Source organism: Gossypium hirsutum, chromosome A07, assembly GCF_007990345.1.
Source record: "Gossypium hirsutum isolate 1008001.06 chromosome A07, Gossypium_hirsutum_v2.1, whole genome shotgun sequence".
NCBI classification, from domain to species: domain Eukaryota; kingdom Viridiplantae; phylum Streptophyta; class Magnoliopsida; order Malvales; family Malvaceae; genus Gossypium; species Gossypium hirsutum.
In genome coordinates this window covers 98,436,467-98,456,689 of record NC_053430.1, presented here as the reverse complement: position 1 = coordinate 98,456,689, position 20,223 = coordinate 98,436,467, and the positions used below count along the sequence as shown (strand labels likewise).

The 20,223-nt window shown below is 32.9% G+C and overlaps 2 protein-coding genes across 2 annotated transcripts; one reads left to right on the top strand and one right to left on the bottom strand.

Annotated features, from left to right (window-relative positions):
- The first annotated feature begins 13,711 nt into the window (after positions 1-13,711).
- On the top strand, positions 13,712-15,074 carry LOC107937111 (uncharacterized). Its single transcript, XM_016869929.2, has 2 exons — positions 13,712-14,052; positions 14,155-15,074. The coding sequence occupies exons 1-2, from the start codon at positions 13,965-13,967 to the stop codon at positions 14,874-14,876; spliced, it is 810 nt and encodes a 269-aa protein (XP_016725418.2). The 5' UTR covers positions 13,712-13,964; the 3' UTR covers positions 14,877-15,074.
- Positions 15,075-15,558: 484 nt separating this feature from the next.
- On the bottom strand, positions 15,559-17,412 carry LOC107937100 (transcription factor TCP20). The gene is made up of 2 exons (XM_041116886.1): positions 15,875-17,412; positions 15,559-15,767 (listed from the first exon to the last, which is right to left on the bottom strand). Exon 1 carries the CDS (start codon positions 16,886-16,888, stop codon positions 15,974-15,976), a length of 915 nt encoding a protein of 304 aa, XP_040972820.1. The 5' UTR covers positions 16,889-17,412; the 3' UTR covers positions 15,559-15,767; positions 15,875-15,973.
- Positions 17,413-20,223: the final 2,811 nt, after the last annotated feature.

Genomic DNA, 20,223 nt, shown 5'->3' with positions numbered 1-20,223 from the left:
ATGTTGTCCTAAGGGGTTGAAAATAGTTATGCCACTGATAGTTTCTTCTACCCCAATCCCAGTTTATCAACCATAAAATAGGAGACATACAAGTGTGTAAGACCAATATCAATCAAAGCAAAGTACTGAGCAAAATTGATTGTAAAAGTACCTACTATGACGTCGGCCGTATCATGATCCTCTCTACATCTGGCCGAATAAACAAACACGGGCTATTTGGCATCATTTCGATTATCACACTGTATTAGTGCTTATTATCTCTTCCCAACATTACATCTTTTTGTACTAACCTTGACCCTTTTGAGGCTACTGCCCAGCCCTCTGATTCTGAAACTTTGTTTTGCACGGGAGGTTGCATCTATTCGTTACGATACAGAAAGTCTTTAATCTTATTGTCCATAGATCCACATCTCAAAGAGGCACTCATACTTCTCCCACATCACGTGGATGCCGCTTACCATAGTAAACACGGTTCTGAATCTGGCCTTCAATCCTAATTGCCACAGTATTCTGTCGAGGTCTATCATCTCTGGCACGCTTAAAAGGTCACAGAGCCGTAATAGTGGGACCAACATCCCGATTAGTAGGAGCCTTAGCCTTTTCTCTTCTCCCACACTCCACATGCCTAACTTTTTCAACAATTTTGATTTTCTCCACCAAAGTTTCAAAAACTCTTTCTTGGTGTGGGGATACCTAGATCGTTAATTCACACATTAACCTATTCTCAAATATGGAACACTTAATCTGCTCAGCTACAACCATCCCCCGAGTGTACCGGCTGAGCCTCAAGATCTCAGTTTCATACTCGACTACAGACATATCTATCTACTTCAACTCAATAAACTTCAGCCTTCGGACCTCAACATATCTAGTGCCCGCGTATTTCTTCTAGAAAACCTCCTAAAAGTAGTCCCAAGTCAGTCTCTCCGCCTGTGTACCTCTCATAATGGACTACTACCATTAATAAGCCTTATTACTTAGCAACGATACTATACCTTTGAATTTCTGTTTAGGGGTACAATCCATATCATCCACAATTCTTTCTGTAACCTCGATCTAGTACTCACCTAAGGTAGGGGTTGTCCCAACAACTCGACTCCATTAGACCAAAGCCTTTCAACAATGGTCCCGCTACTTCCAATTCTAGGTTGGGCTCCAGCCACTTGCTGTAGCACCCTAAACATGGCTTACGGTACGACATCCTAAATAGGCTCCTAATGGCTACCCCCAACGATAGATGCGTCCTCAATATGCTCAGCCATAGTATCAAGAGTACAAATTTGATTTGCAGATGATTCAATTTGGGCACCGCGACCCTATGCTCCTTAGGCTCGAATGCCCCCGGTTCGTACTCTTCGATTGTTCATTTTTTTATCGCGTATCTAAGTTTTATGCACTTATCTATAGTCCAGAAATGAGTTCTCCTTATCAACCTTGAGTGTTTTCAAACTAATAGTTTAACTAAAGTTCACAATCTATAGTTTTTCTATAGTTTCAGTAATAAAAATTCAGGATCAACTTCGGAGTCTTGGATTTCTTTTTTGAAAAAAATTACAACTTTTTTAAAATAACATTTATTTGTGGCACGTTCCCCAAAATACCCTCTTAAAATATGCATGCAAATTTAAGAAAAACCACAGTTCGAGTTTTCAATTGGGCTTTGACTTCTAACTGGATGTATTTTTATTTTTTCAGCCTAATCCGATAATTTTACGAAAATTAGCCTAATATCGATATTTTTCCAAAAAAAAATCAACATTTTTCTATATTTTAGCCAAACAAATTTAAAAAAATAAATTATAAATTATAAATTATAAACAAAACTAACTTTTAGGAACCTTGTTTCTTCCGACTTGTCGCTGCTACTTCCGTTGGTTTTTTTAAGCAACTTGGCACACCAAAACTTTCCTCTCTTCTTCCTCGTTCCAAATCTCCAGTTAATTTTGCTTGAATTGATCACAAACTCTTCAAATCTCACATTGAAATTGAGAGCTTGTCTTATGATATCTTTTTTCACTTGTTCGATTCCTTCAGTTTCGAGGCATGTTATTCTTCTCAATCTTGACACCAAATCCACAATCCAAATTTGAAAGGAAAGCACCTTGAATTGTAACACCCTTTTGATTAAATGGGGAAATTAACAAATTCATCTTGATTCAAAACCTCTTGATTTTAGATATTAATTTTTTTTTCATGTTCTGATTTGGGTTCTTTTCTTTTTCTACTGGTGATGGGGATTTAGGCTGTAGGGGCTTTGGGTATGATCGTTGAAGGATGGACATCGTCCTGATAGGTTAAGTTTGAGTCAGTTTATGGGGCCTTAACAGTTGGTTTGAGAGTGAGAGTGGAAGAGGACAGACCATTGAAATAGACCAAAAAGAATACGTCCTACAAGCTTCTAGTCATGGATGAACTTTAGCCAAAGATTTTGTGGTGTCGATGGTGAAGATAGTGAAGTTGGAATAATTAAACTACTCCAATTTATAAGCCATAGAGAAAGCCATAAAGGTGGTTGAGGAGGTGCTCCAAGGACAAGATACTAATAGAAAGAATCCATTATAGTTTGCAAGAGAATGTTACATGCTGAGAAGTCGGCAATTGCAGCAAAGTTAATATATTACCATCTTAACCTTTGTTTGCTATTTCTTGGATAGGGTGGAATTTATATAAATTATTTATTAATTACAAAATTTTATGTAAGAAATTTGTTAGTAATTTCAATAAAGAGATTAAAATGATTAAAGTATGTAACAATCATGTCTATTTTGCAAATTTTTTACTTTTCATGCCTAAAATGAAAATGAGATGATATAATATTTTGTCTTTGAACTTGATAATTAGGCAGTACTTGTACTTATTTTTTGGTTCATTTTGGTATTTGAACTTGATAATTAGATTTATTTTGGTCCATAAACATGGATTCTATCAAGATTTTATGACATGATTGGTGTTATTTGAATGATTGGATTGGTTGGTTGGATCGAGAACCAACCGGTATACTAGTCCAAATAAAGAGGTTGAAATGATTGAATTGGAAATTGTTTGAAATTGATAAAAATAAAAGAAATTGAAACAAAAACTAGTACTTGAATTGGTTTAATTTTTTTTTTAAATTTTTTTATGAATTTTTAATTAATTAATTAATTATTGTTGGTCTAGCAGTTGAGTCGATCAAATTGCTTGAATCGAGAACCAGTGGTTTAACCAGTTCAACTACTAGTCAAGTTATTAGAACACTGTATGTAAAACTTTAAGATTGTATACAATATTACCACTTGAAAAATTTATATATATATATTAATTTAAAGTGATGATGTGGTACAAATTTAAAGTGTCATGTCACCACACTTTTATATTTTTCAAATTTAAAGATTAAAATGAATTAAATTGTCAAATTTAAATACCAAAATGGATAAAAAAGTATGTAACAACCCATTTTTCAGTGAAATCGGAACAGTGGTTTCAGGACCACAAATCTGACTGAAAAATAAGGTTTATTTTTATTTCATTATACAGTCCGTATCATAATAGCCATGTCGTGTGAAAATTTTGACTTGAAAATTTTATCGATTAAGTGCTTAATTACGAGAAGGACTAAACCGCATAAATGCGAAAGTTGAATTCTAGTAGCTATAAGGATCAAATAGCTATGGAATTCAAAACTTAAGGTCATTATATGGTAATTAGACCATTAAGAAAAGTATGTAGATTTTTCTTAATGACTCATCCATGGAAAAATTAAAAAAGGTCAAGAACTAAATTGGAAATAGTAAAATACTTAATTAATTGAAAAGATGATAAAATAAATCACCTTATTTTATATCATCTTCAACCTAAAACACATGAAAACCCTAGGAGAGAGAAAAAAACTTTCAAGGCCTAATTGGGTAAGTTCTCTTGTCTAGTTTTTAGCAATTTTAGTATTTTTGAAACCGAGATAGCTTAATCTCTCTATTTGAGGGATTAATTTGAAAAGTTATTAAGGTATGGAAATGAGTCATGAATGTATATGCTGGAAATTAGAAATTTATGGTAGAAAATGAAAGATTATTGATAGATAAACAACTTTTACAAAGTGATTTTTTTATGAAAACATGATTTGGGGATTGAAATGAAAAGTTGTAAATTTTGACGAAAAATTCTGAAATTTTATGAATACCTGTGCTGGAAAATTTGTAATGGGGTTTTGGTTAGGCTTGGAATAGGGAGTAGTTTGCACAAGTTTTATTTTCCGGGTTTAGGGACAAAATCAAAATTTATGGAAAAGTTAGGGGTAAAATGATAATTTTGCCGAGGACGTAAATTGAGTCCATTTGAATATGAAATGTATGAAATTGATGGTTAAATTCATTTATATAGATCCGAACAACACTAATTCTAGGTTAGATCGAGGAAAAGAAAAGGTTTCGGATTAGTAAATTTCTAATGCGAACAAGTGTCGAGGTAAGTTCGTGTAACTTAATCGGGTATGTAATTATGTTAGTTGAATTTTGTGTTTGTATGTAATGTGATTTATATTGATGTGCTTTACTTGTACACTATGATGGAAAATTTGATATAATGCTTAAAATGGTGATGAAGGGTTAAGTCCCGATTGAATATTGAATTTTGATGATTATATATGCTTTCCCGAAACTAATAACGTACTGCATTATTGTGGATGGGATTTAGCTCGGACGAGTAATCCCATCGACCTTGTTATAGAAAGGATTTAGCCCGGATAAGTAATCCCGATATAAAACCTCTGAGTATACATTATGATTAGGGTTTAGCCTGGACTAGTAATCCTGTTATACGATAAGTAGCTCGAGTGGGTGTTTCTTGGTTAAGTGCCCTAATAGGTACCCTTAAATAAGGAATTGACGGATTATTGAATCGTACACTTCGAGTGTACTACTTGAGCATCCATTGGAATTCAATGATTCAATGGACATATAACTCTTGACATGGCATGAAAATTTTGAGATGATATGATAATTATTAGAAAGAATATTGCTTGATGAGCTCATCTATGTTACTTGATTGATATGAAGATTTTGGTGACTAACATGTTTGATTGAATGTATGTGTTTAGGCAATTTAGCCAAATGGATGGAAAATATGATATTGTGTGCTGGTAAGTTTAGTTTCCGTTATACGAACTTACTAAGCATGTAATGCTTACTCCATTTTATTTTCTCTTGTTTTATAGTGCTCGGAAGCTCGCGAGGGCTGGAGATCATTGGAGCATCGTTACACTATCAACTATTCCTTTTGGGTATACTTAATAAAATCATTTTGGTATAATGGCATTTATAGGACAACTTGACCAATAGTGGCTTGAAATGTTATTTTGTAACCTAACCATTGGAATGGCTAGTAATGATTCATTTTGGTATTACTAAGTAGATTATCATGATATATATTTACACATGAGATATGTTAAGAATAGGTGATCAATGTTGTGTAATGCTTAAGTTCATCCAAGGTAAGTTTACAAACACATATGCATGTAATGGTATGCTATGATGAATGATAGAATTGTTTATTTTGAATGCTTGGATTGGTTGGTATTGGATGTGTGTTTCGTGTGCAGGTCTTGGGTGAAGTTTTGAGTGAGAAATGAAGCTAGAAATGGCTTCATTTTGTCCACCCTGCACATTAATTTTGAGAAACACAGAATGCTCAAAATTGAGCACATGGGCAGAGACACGGGCGTGTGTCTCAGCCGTGTATGCCACACGGCCTGGAACACGGGCGTGTGTCTTGGCCCTGTGAAACCTGCACCTAACTTCGAATTGAATTAATTAACTACACGGCCTAGCACACGGGCATGTGGCATGGCCGTGTGCGCAAGTTAGAGAGTTACACGGGGTTGAACACGGTTTCTGACACGGGCGTGTCCCTTGGACTACACGGGCATGTGAGCCTTGCACATTGGAAAATTTTTTTAATTTAGCAAAAAATTCTTAAAGGTCTCCATTAAGCCCTGATTCGATTCTAATACTCGTATTGGGCCACGAGGGCCCGATCAGGGGACGTTATGGATGATCTCAGTAAATGATTAGTAATTTACGTAGATTAATGGAAAATGTTCTAAATGTTCTGGTAATGCTCCGAAACCCTGTTCCGACGACGGGTACGAGTTAGGGGTGTTACAAAGTATATATATCAAAGTGGGCCTAATTACCAAATTTAAAGGCCAAAATTAAATTATACAAATAAAAAATTAAAAGTTGAGTGACGAATTGTTAGTTGACTAAAATAAAATTAATAATAAAATATTTGGAAGGAAAAATTGAGATTTTAAATATTAAAAAAATTAAAATATCTTTTCTTCTCACTCAAATTGGTATTAAAAAAATAAAGTAAAATAAGGTAGCTTTACTTTCTCTTCTCCTATAAAAGTTAATTTTTTTTATCTCCTGAATTTGATTATATATTAATTAATAAAATTAATATATGTTAAAAATTTATTATGTTTCAAAGCTATTATAATTGAAAAGTAAAAACAAAACAATATAAATGTTTTATATTTAATTTATTATAAATATATGTCTAACTTTGTAGGGTTGAACTTAAATTATGGAACAAACACGAACGGAAAATCAAAAAAATTGGACATAAATATTTACATGGAAACAAACCCTGAACCCGAAGTACAAAATTTTCACAAACTTTCTCTTAATTTTGTTGTAATTTAGAATTATCTAGGGTTGCCAAAAGGCCCATTTATAGCCTAAATTTTGTGTAAAAATATGAGTAAAACATTCCTAGCTAGGATAATCAGAGTTAAATTGGGAAAAGATAATAGAGTTTAACTAGAAGAGAAAGCTAGGTTAAGTGGGGAACACATCGCCATGACGTGACGTTGTGTTCAGCTCGTCGGGACGTTGATGTCGTGTCGTCGTGACATCGACTATTCCTCGTTACTATATCACTGTCTGTTTCATTAGAACTGTGAGGTACACTCTGCAAACCCCTTAACGAACATTAATATAGTTTGAGAGGGGTTTTTTTTTCGCCATTATTTTAAGTGGTTAAATATTAAAGTAATTGGAATGGTTTATTTTAATAAATTTACTAAATTTTCATTTTAATGAATTTATGTTTGATATATAAAAGTTAATTTTATTTTTATTATTTTAAAATTTTAAGTATTGAATTTTATAGTTTCTGTGGTTAAATAACAAAATTTTAAATGAAAATTACATTTTCAGATATATATTTATATTTTACACACAACCGTTACAACACTGTAAATAAATTGATGGAAAATATTACGTATAGAAATAAAATATTGTTGGGATTATTTATGTATAAATATTTCAATCACAATTTCCACTATTTACTGCGTAAATGTAGCCAAATTTAATTGTAAATAAAATCAACAGAGTTGACATTTTCCATTAATTTGAATATTCACACGTCGTCGGGTTAAGATGACAATTGGAAGAAATCTAAGTACGCCACCAAAAACCTGTAACCTAATACTACATATGATCCACGGATTGCTCGAGTCACATGAGAGTTGATAAAAGTCAAAATACACGTGGCATCATTGCCACTTGTCGACATGCCTAATCTCATTTTTTTATTAAAATCCGAGAATATATTTTTATGTATACATAGAGAAAAAAAATCATTTCTCTTGGGTATACAAACTTATATTTTAATTTTAATTTCATAATTTTTCAATATTTTAAAATTTTAAGATTTTAAATTATTTCGTAAATATTTTAAGCTTTAAAAAACAATTTTTTTTCAAAATATTATAACAATGATAATATATATATCAATTTGAAGTGTAAGCTCTAAAATTCATGTTTAAATTAAGATTTGAATTAAAATCACATTAAAATTTAACAAAATATTAAATTTCTAAAAAGTAATAAAAAATAAAATTGATATATTAAAACTTTAAAAACAACGTGAAAGGTTGACAAATGTCTTATAAAGATATACTAAAATATATATTAATATATATATAATAATTATTTTTAAAAATACAGTACCAATGGTATGAGAATTGGTTATTAGTATCATTCCAGTTGAGGTTAACTCACATAGTCTTTTATCATCTCCAGCAACTGCATTTTAGTTCTTTCTCTCCACACCCAATACATATGGGCATTCTAGGCCAATCTAAGCACAACAATAATGAAAGACTTCCCTTCAAGTACTATCTCCAAGTACCAGGTTATCTCTCCCATGTCTTCCTAGACTAAGGGCACTCTCCCTTGTTACTTGCTTATCACAAAATTTGTACGTAGCCACCATCAACATCCATTCCAAACTCCTTAACCTATCAATAAAAGCAAGCCAAGACCATTTAGGAATGTGCATAGGGCACCATATTACTCTGCTCCATGCTACTTTTTTGGACAGCTAGGATTATTATTACTTGCGGGATTAACTCTAGGATTATTAATAAAGTTTTATTTGCAAGAAAGTCTCTCTTTCTATATATTGTATTATTATTATTATTATTTTTGAATTTAATAAAGAAATCTAGTGGTTTTTTATAACCTTTTCTCTAAAGTTCCATCTCCTTTCTTCCTAAATAGTTGGGCCCTATTTTTTTTGCTGTTTTCTCACCAAACCATATCAATTTTGGTAATCAAAACCCAATTAGATCCTAGAGTTTATATTACGGGTTGTTTTTTAAGCCATGTTGGACATGGTAAAGGTCGAGGAAGAGAAAATTAAGAGCAAGAGATGGAATTGCTTGTATATCGAAGTGCGATCGAAGAATTGTCGTGCACAATTTATGCTAGACTATGAAAGAAACTTGTGGGAGCCTAGATGAAGATTTCGAAAGGTTCCCACAACTAACAAATCATACTGTACGAGGTGGATTGCAGGAGTGGTTGGTGCATGCCCTTGAATTGAATGGGGTGGAGTTAAGATTTAACTTGTAAATTTTCATGGTAACATGAATGTGGAAGATTGGATTGGGAAATTAGTCTGGAGAATTATTTTGGGTGGGAGTTTATGGTAGAGGCTAGGGAAGTGTTGTTTGTGAGCACTAAAATTGAAGGGCACTGCACATCAATGGCGGAAATGAGTTGAAGAGCAGCATTCACGTTAAGCTAAGCCCAGATTCAGCACATGGGAATACATGAAAGCAAAATCGCGCAAGCAGTTCCTACCAACAGATTATGCGATAGAGTTGTATGAGAAGCTACATTCAGTAAGGCAAAGAGGATTAATGGTGGAGTATACTTCTAAATTCAACAATCTTTCTATTTGAGTTGGGTTGAATGAAAGCAATGAGCAGATGACATCTCGTTACCTAGCATTAGGGATGAGACGGGAGTGGTTCGATTAATCAACCTTGAAGATGCACGACAACATGCTTTAATGGCTGAAAAACATGTTTGGTGTTATGGTGTAAGAAAACTAATTACTGGGAAGATTGATGATGCGGCGGCAGAAAAAGGAATTGGAGCTATTCAAGGCGTTAAAATTGAACAAACAGCCTTAAAAAATACTCGTGAAGATTCTTTTATGAATCGCAATGGTGGACCAAATATGGCAAACCTTGAGAGGGGTGAAAGGGAAGTATTTAACGAGATTTGGAGCTATCCAAAGCTGGCAGTAGCACTCACATTCGTTGTTTTACTTGTGGCGATAAAGTCCATAGTTTCTTATTCTGAATAAAGAGTGAACTTAACTATCATTTGTACCACTACCTAACATATAACCATTTTCTACCCTTGACAACCCCAACAGCCGGCAGTTTATGGAGTTATAGGAGGGCCCTTAGGGACCAAATTGCTCAACAGCTTAGATACGACTAACAACGCCAACAATATTAGGAACAACCCTACCAGAACCCAGAGATTATTAACAAGTTAAGAGCAACCCCCCCCCCCAAATATCAGCAACAACATGACAAAGTTGCTTCATCACTTATGTACAAAGAAAAGAACAAATTGGGCATCCAAAACACTAATCGCAAGCAACTTTCCCTCAACTACACCTCAAGCTTGGCATGAGGAATGGAAGCCCTGATGAGAGACCTTCAGCCTTGAGGCCAAATGTAGAAGACATGGATTGGGTCTCTTACTCCAAAAACCCCCTAGCCCTTAAGATAACGGTTATTGAATTTCCAAAAAATAAAAATTAAGCTTCGGATTAGAAGTTTATGAAGGCGACAAAGATCCATTTGAGCATCTGATGCAAAATACAAATTACATGGATGTATTGGGGGGTAATTGATGCTCTTATATGCAAAGCCTTATACATGACTTTGAGAAAAAGAGGAAAAGACTAGTATTTATCACTCCCTAAGGCCTTCATCTGCAACTTTCGGCAACTAGTGTTGGGACACCGGAGCATTGTCAGTGCTAGGGAAAATAACAATCTATAGTCTCACACTATGAATTCATGTACAAGTTAAGTAATTTGAGATAGAAATAGCTTTTCCTATTCTGAGTAGGCATTGTTGATCCGAATGGATGATTCCGTTCGTAGCAGTAGGGTCACAACGCAACTTTTCTGGCTATGACCTCTACTTAATCCACCCAATATGAATGATGGAAATTTCAAAATTCTCTCTTCAGTGCTACCAAAAGGATATTTCTCAAACTAACTCCATCACCTTCCTCCTCAACATATTTCTCAAACCGTACTTCAACACTTACCAAGCCATCATCCAATCTTTAAAGACTCTCAACACAACCATGTAATCTCCTCCATACCTAAACCTTGCATCAAGTATGCCATTTCTGTTTTTGATTTGGTTTTATTTGATTTATGATAATAATTCAATTAGGACTTTATGATGGTAAAAATAGGAAACATATTGATACCATATATCTATATATGATTCTTATTTTGTTTACGGCTAGTGAAGGAAAAAAATCATTAGCATGGTTAGTGCCCTAACCGTATGTTTTAATTTTTTATAATAGGATTAAGGTCAAAAAAATTGAGCTTTATGAAAAAAAAATTGAGTTTTTAGTGATTAAAAAAATTAATTAGCCTCTTCTTTTAATCTCATTAGTATGATCGACGAAAGCCACTAAAAATACCTTGTCAGAAAAATTATTTTTTAAAAAATATTATTTAATAAAAATATATTTTTTAAAATAATTAAAATATACATATAAAATGAATCTGATCAAATGGTTGTCTAAATTTCTTTTGGATGGATGCAAAATTAAAAAAACTTTAAAAATTAAAAAAAAATGAGAAGTTATTAAAAATTCTAAAATGTATATAAAAAATTCAAATGTGTAAAAACTCAAAAAAATTATTATTTATTAAAAGTTTTGAAAATGTACAAAAGACATGCTCCTAAAAATAAAGAGATTAAAAATAATCAAATAATAATATAAAAATTAAATCCACAGAAATCATAATACAGGGACCTTATGCAAAAAGTTCCATCGTACAATTTGTCCATATGGTAGCTCTTAGAAACCAAACGCCACATCATTTTTATCATATGATCCATGACCATGGGGCTGCACTTATTAGCAACAATAGCCAAACATGATCTCTTATCTTCAACCCCTAGCTTCACCCTTTTAATTGCAGTCTTGATCTGCCCAATTTGCTCTCAAATATTACTTCAATTTCTGGGTTGTTGCTCGACTTTTCATTAATTTGCTCGATGCGGGTAGGATCCTTTTTTTTAGTTGAACCCGATAGTCCTTGAAGCTGATCATCAACTACCAACAACTCTTTAATGTTAAGTGAATACATGATAATGTTTTTTTTTTTAAAATTTTTTAATAAATAAATTTTTTTGAGTTTTTGTAGATTTGAATATTTGGTATACATTTTAGAATTTAAAAAAAATTTTATAATATTTTATAATTTTTGAAGTTTTTTAATTTTGTACTAATTCAAAATGAATTTGGACAATTATTTGTCCAGAATATGCACATTTTAATTATTTTAAAAAATTATTTTTTGAAAAAAATTATTTCTTTTATTTTTGCTAACCTGACATATTATCAAGTGGTAGTTTCTATTAACTTCCATCAATTATGTCAATGAAGTTAATGAGCAAACTGATCAACTGATAATTTTCGTTAATGGAAAGAGCCAATTGATATTTTTGAGTTATTAATGACTCAATTGAATATATTTTTTCATAAAAACTCAACTAATTATTTTTCAGTGATAACTTTTTTTTACCTTATACTATATTATAATAATACATGTCAATATCTAACTTAACTTGAAAAAATTTTTGTTCCAGTACAAAATAATTATCATATATATATATATATATCCTTTTTTACATTGGTTTTCTCTTAAAAAGGTTATTATATTATTTGGTACTTAAATTTAGTTTTAATGTTTAATTTGGATTTAGACTAATGTTGAAATGTGTACTCTAATAAATAAATAAAAAAGTACTTGACTGAGACAAAAAAGCCTAAGTACCAAATTCAAAATTGAAGCCAAATTTATGTACTTAACTAGGACAAAAAAAAAAACTCAACTACCAAAATGAACATTGAAGCCAAATTAATGTACCGAATTGAGACAAAAAAAACTTAAGTGTCAATTTGAACATTGAAACCAAACTTATGTACCAAATAATATATTAATTCTAAATAAAATTGTAATGGCTTAATACCTCATTTGGGACTCGAGCTAGACATATTTTTCTAATGTGTTACATGTGTTTCTTTTGTCTAATGTGGTAAATATATTTGAAAAAGTTATACATTTTGATACACAAAAGTAACGGTGCTAGCTTTTTAGTATTTAATTTAGATTTTAAGATTGATTTGGTGAAAGCTAATTGCTAATACTATCAGCTAATTATGAATTTTCATCAAATTAATCCTAAAACTCAAAAAAATCTCATCCATCAAATTATATCTAACAAATTCGCAATTAACATTAAACTTATTCCATTAGTTAATTATGCTAATATTATTTGTTTATTATGAATTTTCATCAAATAAATCTTAAAATTTGAATTAATCATTAAATAAATTAATATCTTTATCTTTGAGTATCAAAATATATAACTTTAATCAAATTCAAGTATCACATTAGAAAAAAACAATGGATGGAATTGTAAAGGTTGATTGATAATTTTGTATGGAATTGGGGTGGGGTTAAGATATGTGGTAGCAAGAGATTGACATGTTCATAAGTCGGGCTACCCGCCCAAAATTTGAAAGGGTTTGGGTAAAATATTATGTTCGAAAAATGGGTCTGGACAAAAAAATTAAGCCCATTTAAAAAACAAGTCAAGTTTAACCTTGACATTCAAGGACCAAGCATGACCCAACCTAACCCGGCCCGTTTTAAAGTTTATAATACTTTATATTATGTTATTTTTATATAATATGCAATTTATAACACATTAAAAAATAAACCTATACTAAATATATAATATTACTCTAATATAAACATTAAAATAATGTTAAGATAACTATATAAAAATTTCAATACATAAAAAATGTATAAAATTATTAAATATTAAAATAAAATAAATATTTTAAAAAAATATAGATGGGCCTAAAATGAGTTTGAGTTAATTTTTTACATATATAAATAAGTTTAAGTAAAATTTTAACCTTATATTTTAAATCGAGTCAAATTTAAAAAATATAAAATATATTAATATCATATTTAAATCTAGCCCATACCGGTAAAACGAGCATCTCTAGTAAGAGATGATATTATGGGCAGATAATAAAAGCAGAAACAGCTTTGCCTTATCATCATCACTTTTTGAAATTTGAAACTGGGTAAAATGTAAGCGCAAACCAAGCTGTGTACGTATGTAAATCTATATTACGTAACGGTGGGGGAGTATCAAAAAAATATATTTCCCCACATTAATATTAAAGGGAATGGCGTTTGAAATTGAAAAAAGAATCTCAATCTTTCCCTTTTAAACATGAATTTAATGGAATGGAATGGAAGAAAGAATCAATCACAGCTTTCAAATTTCTTTTTGTCATCTCTAACGATTCATCGATAAACCCCTCCTCCTCGGTTCAATGGACAACACTTCAGCTTCTTCTTCTTCTTCTTTGGCTGCAACTGCAATCCCCCGACAATCCCAATGGCTTCAAACCACTCTATCAGGTCAGTCCATATCATGCATATCCTCTCTCTATATGTACATATATGTATATATATGTTGCTTGCTTTCCTTGTTTAACCTACTTTATCAACTTTTTTTTGCAGATTTGGAGGAGAAAATGAAAGCCATGACGACCCTTCTTCAGGAATATGATAATTCAAAATCCTCATGTCAAATGGCTCATATTTCTCACAACTGGAAACAACAACTTGTTCAAATGTTGGGAGAGTTAAACAGATCTTACTGTTCTTTAGCACATAAGTATGATCAGTTGAGGTCTAAATCACAAAGGGTCCTGGAAGCCTCTAATGATCCTATACGAGAGGCCTTCGATACTTGCGACGAGCCTGTCTTGGATGATTCTGATTATGAACATCACATATCTGACTTTGAATACCTTAACGAGTTAGCAGATGATCTAGTATTAACACGACAATGCAATATGTCTTTCATGAAAAAGCCCGGAGAACAAACGAACCGAGAATTTTCGGAAGAAGAGGATGTTGTTTTGAAGGTTAATGATGAGTTTCAAAGATTTAATCCTAAAGCTGTAGAGTTTGAAAAGGAGTGTACATGGTTTCAATTTACAAAGCTCATGGAGGAGAATCTACGGCAGCAAGCAGAACTATTAAGTAGGAATAATGAGAAGAGAGAAACCATCAATCGGTTACGGCTAAAACTCGAGCAGGTAAAGAGTGAGAACAAGATCCTACAACTGCAGAAGTGCCTCTATTGCTCAAAAGTTGGTGTGAAGCGCAATCATTCTCAGAATTCAAGATCAACAGGACTATTTCTAGGCAAGTTCTTCAATGGAGGTTGCTCATAGTTTTTTTATTTTTAAATTTCCCATTTGTTGATCTTTTGTTAGCATTGGTACATTGGTGACTCCAAAGAATGATCTGTAATTAAGTTGTCTGCAGTTCCTTCTATCAATTCAATAAGCAGTTTATATCAATGCTTAAAGCAATGCTGACTTTCCATTTCTTTCGAATGAAGAACAGTGGGGGAGATTTGTCAATGTAAATATATACATCGTAGTAGATATCATGCACCGAAAGTGCTCACTATAGCATTACACTCACCATGAATGATTTTGAGCAAAGCTTTGTCAATGAAACTATATACACCACAATAAAGCACTCAAAATGTGAATAGGATTCCCATGTAACAGACAGTCAAGACAAAAGCTGAAATGATCTATGAAACAACAAACTTTAGGCCTTGAGAACCCCTTTTTGCCAATGCAATGCCAAGTGAATATACTGGCTCCAGAGTGCAGACTCTTTTGTTGTCAGAACACCAACCCAAATTTAAGTGCAGTTTGAACATAAGCCAAATGATCATTTTACAATTATTTGGAACATAAGTCTACTCAAATTCGTTGACTGAAATTTTCCAATTTTAGTAACATGGGAAATGTAACCGGTGCTTCCAAGTAGGAATTTGTAGATTAAGAGATTCTAGTTTGCCTCGAGGTTAGAACTGTAGTTGAAAGAAGGCCAATCAAATTTGCAAAATATAAATCCTTGAATAATTGGCACTTTGATGTGCAACAATATATTGTTTTAGATAAATATGAACTCTTAGATGATTCAAAGAAGAAACTAGAAATGTATGATAGTAAATTTGTATGTTTAATTTCAAAACCAAACCATTGCCTCTCCATCCAGACCTAGAGAAGAAGAAAACCAAGCTACTAGGCTCTGCAAAGATCCACCTGCACGTTCCACAGCAAAAGCAGTGAGGCCACAAGACAGATTAATAATTTCTCTGAAGACTTTGAAGGATGCAAGTCCAACACAATGCAAAAATTAAGAAAAGCACCTCTGTGGATGGAAACTTGGTTGATGCAGTATAGAAAGAAGGGGGCATCCTCTCTCAGAAATGCTATTCTTCTAAATATTGCTCCCAAAGTTTATAACTTTACTGGCCAGATCCTTGGGAATCATCCTTGGGAGGGGGCTGGTGTTGGTGTTGGTGTTGGTGCTGGTGCTGGTGCTGGAACTGCTGTTGTTGGTGCACCCTAGCCTGTCCCATCTGCTGATAAATCTGGCTCAAAGCTTGAGGATTTAGCCCCCCAAAATGACCTTCTTGGGACAACCCAAGTTCCAAACCAGGAAGTTGCTGCTCGTTAGCTGCGCCCAAGATGGAGGTGAGACTCACCTGACCCATGTTAGTAGGTGGCAAGTCAAAACCAGGAAACCCAAGCTTTTGCAGATAATTTGAACTTTCAGTGCCTAAATTTGTTGTAGATGGACCAGATAATGACTGAAACCCGTAACCACTGACTGGGGACCATAAACCTGTTCCCACATGGTGGGGTCTCCCCAAATTTCCTCCAATTCCCCAACTGGTCCTACCGCTCCCTGACCCAATAGTACTACTGGATCCCCCTAAATCTTCAAGCCTTTGGTGCAACCCTGCTGATAGAGACGCCCCTTGCTGTGAAACTGAACCTCCAGCAGCTGCCAAAGCTGATGCTGGTATCGTCCCGCTCCCCGTGGCGGCAATTATTGATGGTTCTGCTTGTTGTAACAGCCATTGTATTGTTTCCCCATCGGATTTGTGACCCAATTCCCTGGTCAACTGAAAGATTCTAGCTGCACATAAAGCAGGCATCCTTATCCTCCTGCCTCTTCCTTCAACTTTGGTATGCCTGTCTTTGTTAGAACTTCTCTTTGGTGCCAACTGTTGTTTCTTCCCTTCCTTATCTGCAATAACAATCTGGGAATCCTGGACTTCACCTACCTTGTTCTCCCTCATGTTTTGAGGCTGCTGTTGTTGTTGGGGCAGGCTCAAGAAATTGGCTACTTTATTTGGAGACTGCTTGGAATCCATTAACAGGTAAAAGGGTGGTGGACTCCTCTTTGATTGAAGAAGGCGACCTGAAAAAAGTCCTAGACTTTCCCGAGTTTTCACTGTTTTAGGCAAGAAAATGGAAGACAAATCTATTATTTTATTGAAATCCCAAAGCACACCCCATTGTCAAAATTTTCAGTCTATATTAGACAAAGATGCAATTTTTTTCCCCGTCTCTCCTATATAGCATATTATGATAATAGCATATGCAATGAACTGTGCCTTGTTTTTTTTATCCTTTTTTTTTCACTGTGGTGGAGGGTTTTGACTAAAATTTCTGACATGATAGCAACTTTTAAGTGCTAATTTAACCTCAAAACACATCCCTATATGGACATATTCCATATATTGATGGATTCCCTTACCTTTAAATGCTACCCGATATTATTGCAGCAGCAATATATTGGTGCCATCTCTTGTAAGAGACTCAATTTTCGACTTGGATGAATGATTGTTTGACAACTGTTAACATGGGTCTGGATAAAGAGATTGTTTGCTTGTAATCCACTCTAAAAACAAATACTTTCACCGCAAAACTAATCATGGGGAATTGCTGCTTAAAAAGTTAAAAGACTGTAGGATTTTTTTTTTCTTCTTCTTTAGTTTCGGTTACATAATCTGCCAAAACAAGTTTGTTGCAGTTACAATTGAAGGATTTGATGATGCTTCCAGTAAGCTCAATTTGGAAAGACTCCACTATAGAAGTGGGACCCCCAGTTCCTGATAGTTCATGGACCATCTTCAAAACAAAAACCCCTTTATAACATTCAGTGTTAGATGTTGGCCCTTGAAGACAGCTTGTCCACAAATATGTTGAAGGACAATGATTCCCATTGGCTGTCATCATGTAGGGTTCATAAACTGTGTTTTGTCCTATAATTTGGGATTAAGAAAAATGAAACTAATTATATGAAAACATTCTTTGATGAATATTTTCTTTTAGAAAAACAAGTGGGGGTGCTTTGATGAATTCTATGTTTAAGCTAAGGGAAATGATCACAAAGGTACATTTGTCAAAGGAATTAAAAACACTTTAGATTGAGTGGATGCCAATGACAGCTTGAGGAAAAAGATAGGGACACCTTTGAATTTCTCCTACGAAAAAGAAGTCCGAGTTCTTTAAACAAGGGGAGCCATTTTCAAGTGATTTCTTTTGTCTCAAACCCAATTTTCTTTATATGGTGTGTAGTGATCACATATAAAAATACTATTTAATCATATCTAACCCAACATCCCATTGGCCTATGAATGTACCACTTATTGGCTAACTGTTTGAAAATGTACTAGAGTTTTGACATTCTCATTGCATGAATAATTTCATGCAATTCTTTGTTCACCATAGTGGATTTCATTGCATATGTACACATCACTTAAGTAATTATCTCTTTTTTCTTTAATCATTCTCCCAAACTTGATTATTAAGTCATGAATCATTGAAGACATGAGGGAAAATGTTTCTTTTAAAAAAGAAAAAGAAAAAAAAAACTTATGGCTTTGGTTTGATGTAGAGAAGATCAATTCCTTTGTGTTGAGATGATAATTATGGGTAGAAGTGGGAATGTTATTGCATTGCTTGTCACATGTGCTTCCCATCAAGGAGACAAAGGGAATATAGCTTGTTTGCTTTTGTTTAGATGTGGAGAAGAAAACCAATTCCATTGGAAAAACCAAAAAGAACTTTGCATGCTTTTGTTAATGGGGTTTGATTTCAAGACATTAATTTTTCTCATTAGGGATAAGCTTTGGATATTTGATTTGTTTGTTTAAAACTACTCCCATCCTTTTCAAAACTTTTGCTTTTGCCTTATTTGAATGCCAAAGCCAAAGGGTGGTGCAGCAAAATTTTGGTAATTTCCTCAATCAATCTAAGGGCCTAATTATTTAGGGTAAATTATAGCATTAGCCACTAAATTATGAATAAATTTTTATTTGTCACTTAACTAACAAAAAAAGTTACAATTTGGTCATTGAATTATATATTTGAAAGTTTTCATTTAAGTTACTAGGTTGCTAAGTTTTTGTTTTTTAAAAGTTTTGCCAATGAGCTCTTAGTGACGATTTGACGATCGATACGATGGATCAATACCTATCGACAAGTAGAATAACATACCTTAGATCCAAGTTGATTTGACAGTCAGTGTTGGAGATTGAAGAAAAAAAATTATTTGAGCTTTGGTTTGTAGATTTGTGACGTTTAAAGCTATTTCATGGAAAAAAATTGAACTTTAGAAGAGGAGGGGAAAAAAAGTTTTCGATTAGCGCAGAAAGTGCAAGCAGAGAAAACCATATATAGCATCTATTTTAACAGCCCAGTGACTTAAATAAAAACTTTTGAATAGCTAGTGATTAAATTGTAATTTTTTTAAAATCAAGTGACCAAAATAAAAAATTAACCATAATTTAATGATTAATGATATAGTTTAGGCAATTATTTATGACAATGATGACAGATACGAGATGTAGCTTTAACTTTGGGAAATCATGATGTTAAAGCCAATGCATCCATCTTATCTTAATATTTAACTGAATGGTATAATCACGACCCATGATGTAAGCCTAGTTTAGAAATGCTTTTCAAAAGTATTTTTAGGAGGGGAGAAGCTAAAATGTTCAATTTATGATAAAAGTGCTTTTCGGCCAATTTTTGGCTCGAGAGAAGCAATTTTTCTCTTAAAAATCAGCTTGTTTAGAAATACTTTTATCCCAAGAAAAACTTTAAACCTTGTTTAATAATTGAAATGTCCTTTTTGCACATATGGCATTATTGCTTTGATTACACAAGACTTTGTAGGACATCTCTTTTGGCATTCGATCCAAAGCTGTGCTGTATAATATGCAACAAATGTGTTATTGGATCCAAAATTCACAGCCCTTTAGGTACTCCATTGAATTTGGCTCTTCTACACTTGTGATGCATATGTCTAATACATACAAGGACGAAATTAAAATATTGTTGAAATGTTGATGAAAGATTTGTAAAATATAATTTTATCAATACTAAAAACTGTTTCAAAAGCTTTACATGCTATATGTAGACATATATGGTTAGAAACATTACTGTTTTTATTAGTTAGAAATATTTGTGACATAATTGAATAACTAAATGTAAATAGGTGAGGTTTTGAGTTCTTTTAGTTGGACTATATGCAGTAAAAGGTTGCTTTTTTTTTAAATGAATAAAAAAAAGTACATATATATATATTATTTTTATACAACAATCTAATATAAATGTATATTTTAAAATAAATATATAAAAAGGTTATAATGATTTATTATATAAAATATATAATTTTCAATTTTATAATAATAAATTT

Bases quoted from the DNA above. Each gene is read 5' to 3' on its own strand.
- LOC107937111 (XM_016869929.2), top strand. From the start codon at position 13,965: ATGGACAACACTTCAGCTTCTTCTTCTTCTTCTTTGGCTGCAACTGCA. The intron at 14,053-14,154 runs GTCAGTCCATAT...TTTTTTTTGCAG, and splicing joins GCTTCAAACCACTCTATCAG to ATTTGGAGGAGAAAATGAAA.
- LOC107937100 (XM_041116886.1), bottom strand. From the start codon at position 16,888: ATGGATTCCAAGCAGTCTCCAAATAAAGTAGCCAATTTCTTGAGCCTG.